This window comes from Molothrus aeneus, chromosome 4 (genome assembly GCF_037042795.1).
Source record: "Molothrus aeneus isolate 106 chromosome 4, BPBGC_Maene_1.0, whole genome shotgun sequence".
Taxonomy (NCBI): Eukaryota; Metazoa; Chordata; class Aves; order Passeriformes; family Icteridae; genus Molothrus; species Molothrus aeneus.
In genome coordinates this window covers 41,658,062-41,672,941 of record NC_089649.1, presented here as the reverse complement: position 1 = coordinate 41,672,941, position 14,880 = coordinate 41,658,062, and the positions used below count along the sequence as shown (strand labels likewise).

The 14,880-nt window shown below is 35.3% G+C and overlaps 1 protein-coding gene across 18 annotated transcripts in view; it reads left to right on the top strand.

The window, feature by feature from the left end:
* The window catches only part of SORBS2 (sorbin and SH3 domain containing 2), a 144,163-nt gene that overhangs the window by 102,548 nt on the left and 26,735 nt on the right, over window positions 1–14,880 (top strand). For 17 of the 18 annotated variants that reach the window (XM_066548356.1, XM_066548347.1, XM_066548344.1 and 14 more), the window contains 2 exons: window positions 12,328–12,380; window positions 13,022–13,209. In XM_066548356.1, the coding sequence (XP_066404453.1) occupies window positions 12,328–12,380; window positions 13,022–13,209 (241 nt within the window). Of the gene's footprint in view, window positions 1–6,455; window positions 6,540–8,628; window positions 8,686–12,327; window positions 12,381–13,021; window positions 13,210–14,880 lie in introns of all 18 variants that reach the window. The other variant, XM_066548354.1, reaches the window with a different exon arrangement.

Genomic DNA, 14,880 nt, shown 5'->3' with positions numbered 1-14,880 from the left:
TTATAGCAATTGTGGAATAAAGCTATGCTTAATGCTTGCAAAATGACAATTAACAGAAGTTTTCATTTGCTGAAAGGCACATTCACCCAGCTCTTCTTATTTAACTTTGTGCTATCTTAACATTTTCTTATTTTAGAAAAGCTGTTATGTATCAATGGTGATATTTTCTTTTCTTAGTCTTTTACTTTGAGGTTGAAATGTTTGAGGGAGTCCAGTTTTAAGGAAGAGGTTTATGAAATGAGTGCTGGATTGTTATTTGCTTCTGTATTACATGCTTGTTCACAGAATTGATTTTGCCAATTTAAAGCAAATTAAGGAAATTACTGAATTTCAGAATATGCAGTATATCAACTGTGTGAAACACCTGAACCAAGCACCTTTTCCTTTGTTTTTCTGGTCTTTGCAGGAATCTATTTTTTTGTTAGCTAGAAAACACAAAGCTCTTTTTCTGTGAAATTGAGTTCTTGCAGAATCAATGTGCTTTTCAAAGAGGAAATGGGCATTTCTGTAGGAACTGGTAATGAATAAATATAATTAGTATCTGAATGCAGATGAACTTAACAAATAATTTTATCTAAATGGCAGTGTCATTTTTCCTGAGCACTTTTGGAGTGCCAAGGCTGCATTATAAACACTGAGGTAATTTTCCAGTTTTCCCAATGCCAAAGTGTAATAGCAGATTCAAGTTAAACATAAGAAAATTACACTGATTTCAGTGTATTCCAATAATGGCCTCACTTTTTTAATAAATTATATTTTTTGCTAATGTAATGTGAACAAAAATAATTCATATAACCATTGCAGTGCTGATGAATATTTTCAGAGCTATATTTTTTCAATTCTAGCAAACTAATGAAATAACAAGAAAATGAGGTTTGCTGACTGTTGCTGAATCTTTTTTCCCACTTGCTTATGCATTTTACTTTTGCTAATCTGAACCAAGACATGGAATTTTGAGCTTTGGTCATTAAAATATTTTCATGCAGAAAAGCATTAGTCATGTTGTAGTCATGTTACTTACTAAGCAATATCCATCAAGGGTAAGGTCATACTTTGCCATCTTGAAGCTTAGACTAAAAGTTTAGGCTTAGCTGATGTACATACAAGGAACCATCTCATTGTATAAGAAATTTTTAAAGCTGAGGAAAGTACATTCATGTACAGAATTGAGAGATTTGTTTATGTATGATTCAGAGCTGTAAAAAATTGGAAATTATTATGAGATTAAAGTTTTGCTGACACTAGTGTAACATAGTTGAAAAAATTAGGAAGCTATCACAGTTTCATCAATCTGGAATGTCTACTGTCGATAAAGATGCTATTTAGCTTTATATAATTAACATAGTACCTTTGAACCATGTTACTAACAGAAAATTAATTGTTTTCACTGAAATATTTGCTCTCCTTGTATTCACTGAATGGGATATAGAAAGTAAAACTTAACTTCTTAAAGGATGATCAGCAAAGCGAGTCAAAAGCTTTTCATTGTGTGTAGGAAAAGCTGACCTCTGAAAATAATGCATTGGTTCTAAATTCAGATGAAAATTCCAAATTCTCAAACGTATCAGTACTGCATGAATTAAATCTTCCATCTTAATAATCTCAAAATATTTGATTTCTAATGTCTGAAATTTTTTTGTATGATACGGAAGGAAAGTAGTAATAAAAATGTGGAATATAAAATAAATGTGGTAAATTAATATTGCAAAAGACAGACATTTATAGTGTCTGGACTAGAAAGTCATACTTTATTAGTTTTGTATAAATCAAAGAAACCAAAGGGAGTTTTTCTAACACTCTAAATCTCCAATTTTTTTAATTAAATAATTTCCATGTTTACAAGATTGTAGTTTTGATGGCAAAGTAATCTGTTAAAAATATAAAATATTTACAGCTGCCTTGTATCATAATCTGTCAAGTCTGACAAATCAGACTTGAGAGATTAGCATTCCCTTTATTGGTGTAGGTAGCAGATTGGAATTTAGTTCTGATTAATGGGGAGATAACACAGCAATAAAAGAAATTGAGATTCAGTGTGAAGCTAACATTTAGTGGGAAATACTATGCAGCAGATCCTCACTAATGAAAAGAAAATCTGCAGTAATCAAAACAATGTGAGAAATAATAAACTAAAACAGTAAGAAACATGAAATGGATAGATTGGTTAGGGATCACTAATTGTTATAGATGCAGAAGTATGACTGTAGTTTCAAACTGCTGTATTGTGTAGTATCCTCTTCCATGAAACAGGAAATTAGTGTGGTTTCTTCCATAATTTGAATTTGTAAGAGTATAAAACATCAGCATAAAGGAGAGGTTTGGGATGAGTACTTTGAGATTGCAGTAAAAGTTTGTGATATTAAGGCATTAAATAGTCTTACTAGACATGGTGATACAGATTCTTTTTTTCATATTTCAAGAAGCCACTGATAGGGTGGTACAAAAGTTGTTTTGATGTGTGTTTCTATCTCCAGTGTCTGCAATTCAGCTAAATATTCCTCTTTTTCTCCAATATCATCCAAACAATGGACTTGTTTCCTAAAATGAATATTTACTTTCCATTAATAATTAAATGGCAATGTAACAAATTAATCTTACTCATGTGTAAATGAAATTAATTTTTTTCACTAGTGTCTGCCCTGTATATATGAGAAGCAATTCCTCCATATATGTACATATATCTATTTCTGCAGTAGAGTATGTAAGGAAAAATCTCAGTGTTGCTGTAAAAAAAGACCTCATAAAACTCGTATATGCAATGCCTCTATTTTCATTAGTTATTTTACTCTAAGCATAAAAGTATACATGTGCTAGTCAAATAAAACTGTGAGGTTAAATTTTAGTTCTACATTTTTTTAATCTCTGTTCAACAAAAAAAATTTTGTACTGACTTTATATGCAAGAAGAATTCATTATTAGAATCAATTTTTCTAAATTACTGTTTTCTCAAATACCAGAAATAGACTGGGCTTGTTCCATGATGTACATCTGTTGTTTTCCGTTTGGTTTGGTTTTTAGTGTAGTGAAAAATTGGAAATTTTCTTTAGAGCATGCATATTTGGTTGCTTTTGACATCTCAATCTGGTTATCTGAATATTCTGCTTGATATTCTTAATATGGCAATATAAAATATTTCTTCTCATGAAGAAATATACTAAGTCCATCTGTAGTAGACTTGGAGTTACCATAGCTATTTAAAAGTAGTCCAAAAATAAATTTTAAAAAGTATAAGAAAATTCTTTAGAGATAATAAAGTGCCAAAGCCAAATTTACAACAGGTATCTCAGCCCTCTGTTCCAGACAGGCTTCAGTTTGGTGTTTGAACTTGCAAATGCAAAATACTGATCTACATGTAAGAGCCATTTAACTCATGAGTTTAAATGCAGTTTTGATTATTACCTGTGGATGTCTATCTGTGTATCAAACCAAGAACAGGCAAAGCTACATGTAATACTAGAGATGTAATTTTGCTCATTGTCCATGTTCTATACTTGAGTATGCTGATGCAGTGTTGTGTTGACTATCTGGTGCAAAAGGCGAAAGGAATGAAGTTACTTAGTGGTCTTCAGTAGTATATTTTCAATTAATAATCAAAATATTACTAAATTTCTAGATGAAGGATAGATTGTAGGAACATTATTTGACTGGCAAGTCGTAAAAAGGGATTTTCTCTTATTGCTTTTACTTTCTATTCCAGTAGTTTGGGAGATACTTTGTGAGACTAAGCCAAGTGCAGCTTCTAAGTCAAAATTATTCATTCATTTTAAGTCTCTTAGAAAGGGAGATAATAGAAAAAGCTCTGTCAGCACAACTGAATCCAAAAGCCCAACAAAATCAATTGCCTGTGTATTGATCTTGGTAGAACAGGGATTGCAGTTGTCTCCAGAACTGCCAGCAGCAAGGAATTTGCAGACTTTAGTGCTCAGTTTCTTTTTGTTTGCTGCCCTCTGCGGTTGAAGCTGTAAATTAAAGTGGACTTGGCTGCATGGAGCTAGCTTTACATACTTTTTAACAGCCTCATTTTATTTGCTACCCAAGAAAAAATTAAAACTTAGAAACTAGATAAAATACATGATTTCTAGCTTCTTCTTTACCAGCAGAAACACAAGGGTTTTTAAGCTTACAGCGAATTGCAAGAGTATCTGAAGTTGAAAAGGGAGGCAACTCCCATTCTCATTTTTATCTCCTTGACTGGTTTAGGGGAGCCCAGTTGATCTGTCAGTGTGTTCTGCCTCCCTGCAAGGAGGGACATGGTTCCATCACTGGGTAGGTGTGGGGCTCTTCAGAGCACCTTGAGGCTCAGAGCAATGTCAGTAGGCCAGGACTTCTAGAGCAAAAAATTCCACAATTCCAACCCTATATACATTTTAAATTATTTATTTGTTTGTTTGTTTTCTGTAAATACACAGCAATGTTGTTGATATCAACATTTCTGGGAAAATTATTTTTTTTAATAGAATATAAAGATAAAAACATGCAATATTTCAACATACAGTAACTTAGTTCGGAGAAAGAATGGAAAATAATTGTTTAGTAATGTCTTCTCAGACTATTCAGATGCAAATTGTGGAATTTTTTTTAAGATAAGCAAAAAAACCTTCTAAATATGGCAAGCACTTCCTATAATTCCTGTATATCAAGTTGATATACAGCAAAGTTATCTTTTGTGTTTTGCATCTTGTCATTTTTTGCCCTCATGCCTTCTTATCTCTGTAGAAGAGAATCCTGTGTTTTTTTCTTAAATTAGCCCTAGTCTCTATTAAATTCACACATTTTAGTAGTCATTTCATGAAACTAATTTCAGTAGTGTTTCTCTACGAAAGACTTGGGTTTCTATAGTTGAGTTCAAGCTGTACTGCTGAGGTACAGCTGTGGCTGGTAGAAATGTAAGGGCAAAACTCCAGAGGATCTTCACTTCCTAACCCTTCTGTGGAACACAGCAAGTTTTTCATCAGTGACATTTACTTCCCTCTGCATTCACAGAAATACTACTTCTCTTACTTGAAAGGGCATTGTGAAGATAAGTGTATAAAACAACAGCTGGGGTCCAGATATTGCATGAACAGCTCACAGATACGTGAGCACCAAGGTAGTTCTGAAGGATTGTTGACTTTTCAATAGAGCAGTGTTGGCAGACTGTCCCAGTAACACCAAAAGCAGCAAGAAAAGTGCTGTAAGATGTTTAATTACCTGAAATGGTCAAAAGCACAGTGTTATATTTTGCAGAAAACAGAAATAGCTGTGTGTGATTGCTCCAGTCTACTGGTGACAGTTCAACTGGAGGAAAAAGTGTCACATACTTGATCACCAGTGTCATTCTTTATTGCAAGACCCTGTCTTCTTTGATGATTGCTTTCTAGGGCACACCATAATTAGTGTCTAGGTTCTGATAATTACAGTTATGGAGAAGCAAATTTTAAATTCAGAAATGTCTATAACAAGAGGATTTCTCTGTTTCAGAGATATTTAAGCCAACAGTTCACTGTAATTCTGTGCTGCATGAAAGCCTACATCAGATGCTACAAAGAAACTGAAGCTATTTAGAAAGTAATTATGCAGCCAAGTTTACAGTTGATTAGATATCCCATTGAGAGCTGTACTGTTTTGCACCGTCATGTTTTCATGTTGCTTGAATAAATCTGTCAATTATTCTTCTGTTCACTGAAGAATTTCCTTAATACTATCTTCAATTGCTTTATCCCTTGGTTGTGAGAATTTTCAGATGAAAACAATGTATTCCACTGTCGAAAAAAAGGCTTCATTATGTCAACAAGGCTATGCAAGATAAAGCATTTCACAGTACTGCTGAAACAAATATTAATGGAATGCATAATTTTTTGTTCCCTATCTTTTGACCATAGGATTTAAAATATATCAGTTCCTTTTCATAGGCTGAAGTGGCTTTTTAACATAGTGATGCTTGCATGATGCATATTCCTTATCTCTGCTCAGTGCTTGCTTCAAGACATCAAGATTCAGAATTAACATGCTTTGTGAGAAGACAAAGAATGACCAAAAGCAATACAGATAAAGTTGTGTCTTTATTGCTGATCTGATGGGCAATTTCCTGCCTATGCTGGAGAAGACAATAATTTAAACCATCTTCCTAACAAGGAATCTTTAGCAGCATTAAATGTAATTAACTAATGCAATGATGTTAAAGAAAAGGTCGAAGAGCCCTCTTAGCTTTAAGAGTGTAATTTTAAAATGTTTAACATCTTCCAGTCCTTGGAAGAACATCAACAAAAAGAAAAGTATTAAAGCTACCAGTGAATGACAGCTCTTGAACACGAATATCCTCTATCTTAAATACCATCTTCATTCTTTGATTTTACTCCATTTATTTCCCCATATTTGTTCTATGTCTGTGTGTTTGTTGTTAAAGTGATACAGCATTTCTAGCACTTTGCTCAGTGTGTGCCTTTTCCTTCCCTTTTCCTTCACAACTGCTCCAGACTGATCGCATAACCCCAGATGACATAGATTTAGAAAACGAACCCTGGTATAAATTCTTTTCAGAGCTGGAGTTTGGACGTCCGGTAAGTGAGGACAGAATATTGATATTTCCACTTTAGGAAAAAAATCTTTTTAGAATGAGGAATTTAAATTACCAAATTCACCAAGTATAAGCCAGTAAAATTAATATAAAGGGGTTTTTTTGAGGAAAGGCAGTAAAGTCCCATAAATATAAGTATTTTTTTTCAAATAGACTCTTAAATTGCTAGAGTAGTTATAGTAATAGCTTTAATAAGGAGTATGTATTAGATAAATAGTAGTGTGTAAGTATTTAATAACAAGACAAATTCCATTATAAACAGGGATGTTTGCTGGTTTCTCTCAAATTTTTGCATTTGGCTGGATTATTTTTGAACAATCTTCTAGGACAGAAAAATATGACAGTTTGCATTAGAGAAGCTAAGTTACAGATCATAACTTTTACTTAAAGGACCAGATCTAAATTTAAATGTATGAAGCCAGAAACAAATTTCTTACAGCAGGAACTACTGACAATTTTTTCCTTTTCTTCATATCTTATATGCATATATGCAGAATATGTATTTTTTACCTGAACACAGAGATATGGGTTTGCTCTGTTTTCAAGCTGGACACCTGTTTGAATTGACAGACTTCAGTTCTGCTCCAATTTTCACAGAGTGCCATTACCCAAAACAAGGGCTTTGGCAAACAGGTGCTGGTTTAGACCTGCTGCCAGCACTTACGTCTAAAATTATAAACCTGAATGGTTCCATCTGGCCAAAACACCTAAAAATCAGAAATATCTAAAATTTTCACCTTCAATTTCCTTAGCACTTGCAGTTCTTCTGCAAATACCATAGGCTTAGTTGTATCTAAGCACTTAAGGCTATTTGTATGTTTTTTACAATGGTAAAACAGTAACACTGTCCTTGAGGCAAGACTGAGAACTAGATTTCACTTCCTCCCTGCACAACGCCTTAACAACTAGGTTGGAGATGCACCCGCTCTTGCTTTTGCACACTCCCTCTCTGGCTCCACAGAGCTCCAATTCTTTCCTGTACACTCTAACATCTTTAGGAAAAAAGATAGCAAATATCCTCATCCCAAAAGAATGTCTAAGTCTGCAATATCCAGACAGGCAGAAAATTAAAAGAAGTTAAAATCCCCTTAGAAAAAGGAGGGAAGTAAACCTAAGCACTCCCTCAGTCTTTTTAAGCATTCTCATAGCTCCCCAAGATCCTCCCCGAGATTTTTTGAGTTTAAAAAGCAGAAGCCACAGGCCACAGACAGGAAATCTAAAGACATGAGCTTGAGAGTATCAGGATTTAAAATATCCCCATTCTTTTCATTCCCTGTCATCCAACAGTTCTCTGGAGGCCTATCAGAATTTTAATTAGTGACATGCCAGCTACATGAGGAGCCTGAGCACAGACACAGGGCCTTGGAGGACACCCTGGAACCAGGCACCTTAGTCCCTTTCTGTAGCTAGCCATAAGCCAAAATCAAAACTCCCTCTTGCTTCAGGGAGAGCAGAAGAGAAAGCAAATGATATACACTCTTTTAAAACCTTAATGTTTTAATCATAGCATTTTAAAAATTACCCATTGAATATCCCATGAAAATTTTAAAAAATAATAAAGGTTAATATATCTGGGTTTAATTTCTTGTGCAGTGGTCTATATTGTTATCACATTGTCATGGATTACTTTTTATCTCCATTATCCTGCCATTCAAGTGGTATTATCATTTCTCCCTCTAGGTGGGCAGAAACAGTACAGATAAATTCTTCTGATTAAACATATCTAAACAATATTTTACAGATAACAATAGCTTTTAAGATAAAATCTATTGAAATTCCTCCAACAGAGCATAACTGTGATGCTTTAGACCTTTCTCTTTCAGTGTTAAAACTTGCTGGTATTTATTCAACCATTCCAGTTGTAAATTTTACCACCTAAAGTTACTAACATTTTATTAAGATATTTTAAAAATAACACAGTTATCCTTCCATTCTACCCGTGTGTGTCTCTCTTTGTATCTGACGCTGTCAACACTTAATTTCTAACTGTGTCACCTTTTCCACATGTTTCATTCCTTGCTGCCATTGATCCTCCTTCATTTCATCTCTACACTTCTGCTTTTATGATGCAGCCACCTAAAAAGCTTTTGGACTATGTTCAAGACAATTCTTCTGGTGTTTCCAATGAGGTAAATGAATGGTTCTTTTTCAGATGATTCTCTTGGGAAGAAGGGTTGGAATGCTCACCATTTATATCTCGATTTGTTAAAATTTAGTGGTTTCCTTCTGATAGCTATGAAACATTTCTAATTCACAATCATTGTATCTTTGTCTTCATATCTTTCCAGATCACTAGTGCATTTGGATGTTGATCTTATTATCCTAGGAACTGTGAGTCCGTATACCCAAAACTTCTCAGAGATTAACACCCAGAATTACACAACACTCCATACGTCTCTAACTGACAAATTCCCACTTTTCAGAGTTGGGCATGTGCCTTGCACAATTAATCCATCAGCACAGTTTATTTTTTTATTAAAATATCTGACTGCAAATTCTATCTGTCAAGTGAAAGCCTTTGTGGCTAAGCTGTCATTGCTCCAATTAAGTATTTATGACTAAGGTTGCTCATCAGGTAAAACAGCAATTAATAGTACTTTTGTAATTTATAACTCAGGGTTGACAGTTGCTGTCAGTACTGCAAATAAAATTAATCAAGATCAGGTAGTGGGTTGACATTGCCCTACTCTGAGTGGGAGAGATTCAGGCTTTCATTCCTCCTCCACTCCCTCCCCTTTTTTACAGCGTTAGGGCAAAAGTCAGCAAATCCTCTCTACTGGCAACTTTGCTTCATATGGTGGCTTTATTTCATCCATATTTGTGATTCACTCTCATCTTCTGTAGTTTCTCCAAAAGTTAAACTTAAATTGTGGTCTTAAATTGTTAATTGTTTGCAATTTACTCTCGTTTGATTTTAAGCTCTCTATAGATCTAGAAAAAGCTCATAGTTTTGAAATTTGGGCCCAGTTCTCTGAAAGAAAAAGCTTCTAGGCCTTTTCTAATTCCTGTTGGTTTTCAATACATCAAGGAAGACAATTTAAAAGCCCTAACATGACTTTGAAATATTCCCATGTTCAGTAGGTCTGGGTAAAATGGCTATTAATTATCACTGGTTTTCTCTTGGATTAATTTACAAAGTCCTCTCTTTAATTTTGAAATTTTAGTAATATTTAAATAAGATAAATCATGTTCAAAAATGACAGCAACTTAATACTTCTCCAAAGGAGGAGACTATTTAAAATAACTCGATAAAGTATTATAACCATCGTGCAAACAAGCCTATTTGTTATTTTCGTTTTACTTTTGCCTACTTTCCCTAGCTCTATTTTTAATCAGCATTAAAGCCTTGATGCATGAAAACAGCTAAAATACTGGATAAATTCTAAATAAATATATCATTTTTTTAGTAAAACCAAATCAAAATATTCAAAAAATATTTGGAGTTGTCATCTCCAGTATTTAATTTTTTTTAAGTTGCCTTTATTCATATAGAGCAGTGTTGAATATTGTGGAAAATGGCTAATTATTTTTGGGGATGGGAGAGATGTGTTCAGTTGGGCCATCTAAAAGTGGGTCAATAAACACCCAAGAGCTGATAGGACAGCTGCAAACAGTAAAACAAGTAGTAAAAAACAACCACACACAGCATTTACTTTCACCTTTCCTCTATATGTCACATCAATGAAGCTCTTCCTGTGGAGAGAAGGTATAAACTCCACACAATCTATAAAATAATATATGCCTGTAGTAGAAATTAGTGTTGTAGAATGGGCAAAGTACAGGATCTGTCATAGAGAAAAAACATTAAAGCCAGCATCGAATAAAGGATAAAAGGGCAAGTTGCATTCAAGTAAAATGGTAAAAGAACCTTAAAGGATGTAAAGTGAAAGCCAGTAACCCAGCAAGCAATTTTGGCATGATAGGCACTTCTAGCCATCTGTGTATAGCCTGGGGAATGCTGTGAAAAGGAAGTTCCCTCTGGTGGGATTTCCATTGTGTGATCCCATAGCCTTCCACAGGAGAGAGTCAGGATCTGCTCCACCCTTGGGAGTGACATCATGGTCTGTACAGGCATGGAGCCACTACAGGTGGTGGGAAGCAAGCACTGCCTCAGGGCCATTTGGCCACTGTGCCCTCCGATGTGGTCAGTGGTAGCAAGTGGAGGTGGTTGGCATCTGCACGAAAGAATCCTCAATGAAAATTTGTCTGCAGCGTTTGCACCACCTTGTGCAACATTTCTGAGAGATCACCCGTGGTCCTGAGTGTCCTTCCTGGCTGCTTCCAGACCATGGCACTGACTGGTCAAGAGAAGGAAGATGGTTGTGGCCAGTTTTGAAATGAGACTTGGGTATTTTCCAGGACAGGCTGAATGTGTGTTTTATGGGTAGTGCAGGGAAGCACACAGACCTGAGGCCTTTGCTTCCTGTGGTTATACTGGCTGGTGGTGTGAGCAACACTGTGTCTGGCTTCTATGGTTTTATTGCAGATAGACCTCATAGTATTGATATATATCTTAAAATCATTGCATTTGGAGAGTGATGGGACAATCATCACAAAGTACTTGTAAGCCTTCAGAGGGTGTAAAGAAAAACTTGAAAATATGAACTATGTGAAAATAGCTCAAGTTTTAGATAACATTTGTTTCATATTGTGGCATGTTTGTGTGGCTCTCCCCACCCCATAGTCCTAAAAAATCTGTTCCCAAATATTCTAAGACTACTGGTGACTTCTCTACCTAAGTGTCAGTTAACAGATCTGGGTGAAGTTCTGTTCATGAGCTTGCAAATCAAATCATTGGGGGAAAAAAATCCAACAAAAGAAAGGTCTTGTACAGCCCATGAGTGCCATTACTTCAGCAGTCCTTTGGGACGAAGATTTTTCCATGCAGGGAAAAAGCCAAGAAGGCTCTCTATAAAGGGAAAAAATATTTCCTGCACCTTAGAAACCTGTATGATAGTTCTATTTCTAGTCCATTGGGTTATGGAAAGCTGAAGTGACATGGCAGGAACTTGAAAGAAGTTCAATTCTTGAACCTGACTGCTTTATACCCATGAAGAAATACCCCAGGAACCAAGCAGTTCATTCTAGATTCATACCTGGGTACCAGAACTGTAATATTACTTAATTCTGACTAAAGGCTTAAAATGGTTGATTTAAAATCAGTAGTCATTTAAGGCTGACTTTGTATTAATAATGTAATTATGGAAGTTCCATATCCCAGTAGCTGCATCTGTAACTCCATAAGCAATGACTCATTTTCTGTGATGAGAACTGTTCTTACCAGGTATATAAGGCCAGTTGTGCACCACAAATGTCATGGGATTGACAAAAGCTTCTGGCTATTATTGGTTGTAGGATTTTGGTGAGTAACTGAGGGATGAAGAGAAGCTTTGCAGACCTCATATATACATAAAAGAATAATTTTCAGATTTTTCTGTTTTTACAGTAAAGATTTGTTTCAGCTGTTCTGTGACTGGTTTTGAAAAGTATATAGAGAAGCATGATTAGGGATCATTATGTAATAGTGCTTTAAAGGAAAAAAATTCCTGAAGTAGAATAGGTAATGAAATCTAGCAATGCTTTTTAAAAGCTGCATAATTTATTCTCATGAAATGTTGCTGTGTCTATGATGGAGTGCTCAGGATGTTAATTATCATGGGCTGTTGTTATAGGATTTGCCACAGAGTAACAAGGAGTCATCAAATATGATAAAAAAATTGTCACTCTCTCTTCAAATACAAACATAACAATCCATGTTTTTGTTTTCACAGGCTTCCTTATATCATCACTATTCAACAGACAGAGGCCTGGACAGGCCCTCCAGGTAAGAAGCACTATCTATACTTCAGCAGACACAGATTATCCAGCCTGAGGGTCTTCTTTGAGACCTGACACCAGCAGATTTTGTGAAGAGTCAGATTTTAACATTCACCTTGTGAGCTACTGGCAAATTAGATGCTTGAAGTGTTGATTTTGATGCTGATGTGTAGATTTTATTTTAGTTTTACAAGGACTTAGCGTTTGCATTTAAATTAATCACACTGTGTTCTGGGTCTTTCCACTAACATCCCTGAGCTTCTCTCTCAGCAGCAGTGATTTATTCTTTACCCTTACTGCCTGCAGTGTATTCAGTGCTGTTTCCCTAAGCATGATACCTTGACAGTTCTCAGTCTGTATCTTTTTCATATCTTTGCGCCTAAACTCTAGTTCCAAAAAATAGTCTAACATATCTTGATGCATTTATTTCAAAGAAAATGGCTTAGTAACATTGTGTACAATTTTAAAACAATCAGGTTAAGAACAAATTAATCTTTTCACTGGGAAATAGGCTGTAAGATATGTGAGACCAGTGCTTCTTCCCTTTATGTGTTTTTCATCTATAAACCAATATTATAATTATGACCTTACTTCTTAAATTCCTGAATTCTGATCTCAGAGTCAGACTGATCCTGCTTTTTTCTGTAGTTCTGCAAGTACTGCGAGTGACTACAGAAAGCGAAGGAAGTCAGAGCCCGCTGTGAGTCACCAGAGGGCACACAGTGACCAGAACGCCAATAGACCTAACCTGGGCCGTACAGACACACAGGGCTCATGTTCCACCCTTAGGAAGCCTTTAACTAGCTCATCTCCTTCTTCTCCATCACGAGCTAAAGGTAAGAGGAGGCCACGTTAGCTAGCAGAAAACTGCTGCTGATGTGTTGTACTGCATGTGGGTAGCAGCTGCCTGCTGCGGCTTGGTCAGCAGCTTTGAGCCTTTCCTGAAAGGCTGACTTCTTTATTCTTACAGGTGTAATTTTAAGCTGGAAAGCTGGATTTGTAACAAGAATTTTCCAGTTTCAACTGCTTGTTCTGACAAAAGAGAATTGACTAAAAGAAGACTATGAATTCTACCACAATACATAAACCCTATTATTTTTATTAACTCTACTACTTACTAGATTATTGTGATTTTAAAGCTAGTTTTATTATATTGAGAAAGTAAATTGAGACAAATTACCTGTAAGATTAAAGATGTATGTCCAGGATAGTAGACCTTTTAAATCCATAGGGGATGTCTTAGTTGTCCGTTATTAGGACCTAATGTAATCAAGAAAATATCCATTATTATCAGGACATGATTTAATCAAGAAAGCATCCATAGTCTGATTTCTTACTTTTTAAATCCTTGGAAGTATTTAGTAGAGCTGATGCAATCTAATTAGCTTATTTTTGGCAAGTTACTTACCATCCTATTACTGTTTTCCATATCTCTCCAGGAAAGAGATCACAGAGTCAGTTCTTCATTTGGGTTTTTGGAGATTTGGATGGGTTTTTCTAGAAAACAAAAAAAGCTTCCAGTAAAACATAAAATGGAAGTAATATATAGAATAATACTGAATATAATATGTCTCCATCTCTTTGAATTATTATTTTTATTATTCTCTTAATTGCTCTGTTTTGTAGCTATAGTAACTAATCAGTAAACTTTTGTAACAGTAAATTCACAGTGAAAAGAACATAATATCCAGGCTGCAAGAGAAAGTGTCTAAGAAAAGCAGTGAGGAACATTGAGAGTGAAGTGATTGAAAAGCAAATGTATTTTAAACATTTAAAATATTGAAGTGTTACAGCAGTAATTTTAAAAGTGGAATAACTCATCCATTTGGCTTACCAGGCCAGGCAGTAAAAAGTTAATAGATTCTACTTGCCTGCATGTGCCTTTGACTCCACCACCAATAACAAGCACTAAGCATGACTTCAACACTTCATGTTTTTGAAAATCCTTCCATTAAGAATATCTTCCACAGCCAATTACCTTTCAGAAGGTGACACTGTCCTGTCCAAGCATTATGACCCCTGTAGAATTTTAATTTTTCTTGAAATTAACCAATTTGTTAAAGGAGCACATTATAAACTGTTTGATCACCATGAATTTTGAACTCAAGTGTTTCAGTTTCAGATCTAGATTCCATTTTTTTTAGAAAGTGGACTGAGCTGTTTGAAGCATCTTCCTGAACTGAATGTTGCCACTTGAGACTAGTTTTGAAAGTTCAGTACAATTATGAAAGACCACCGTTCCAGATTTGTCTTGTAGTGTCTTCTAGATCTACCATGCACATAAAAATATGTCTTAAAGCTTGAAAAATCAGGCTTTTGTTATGGAAGTCAATCTAAGGGTTATTTTTACTTCTACATTGTGGTTAGGCTCAGTAAACTGATACACCTTCCTTTACACTTGTATAGCACTTCCTGAGCTGCCTTCCTCTGCCCTGCATAAGCTGTACAAAACACTGCTCCCTTCAGTGCTGCCACACAGGGAAGGAGCAGGCTACCTGTGAATAACA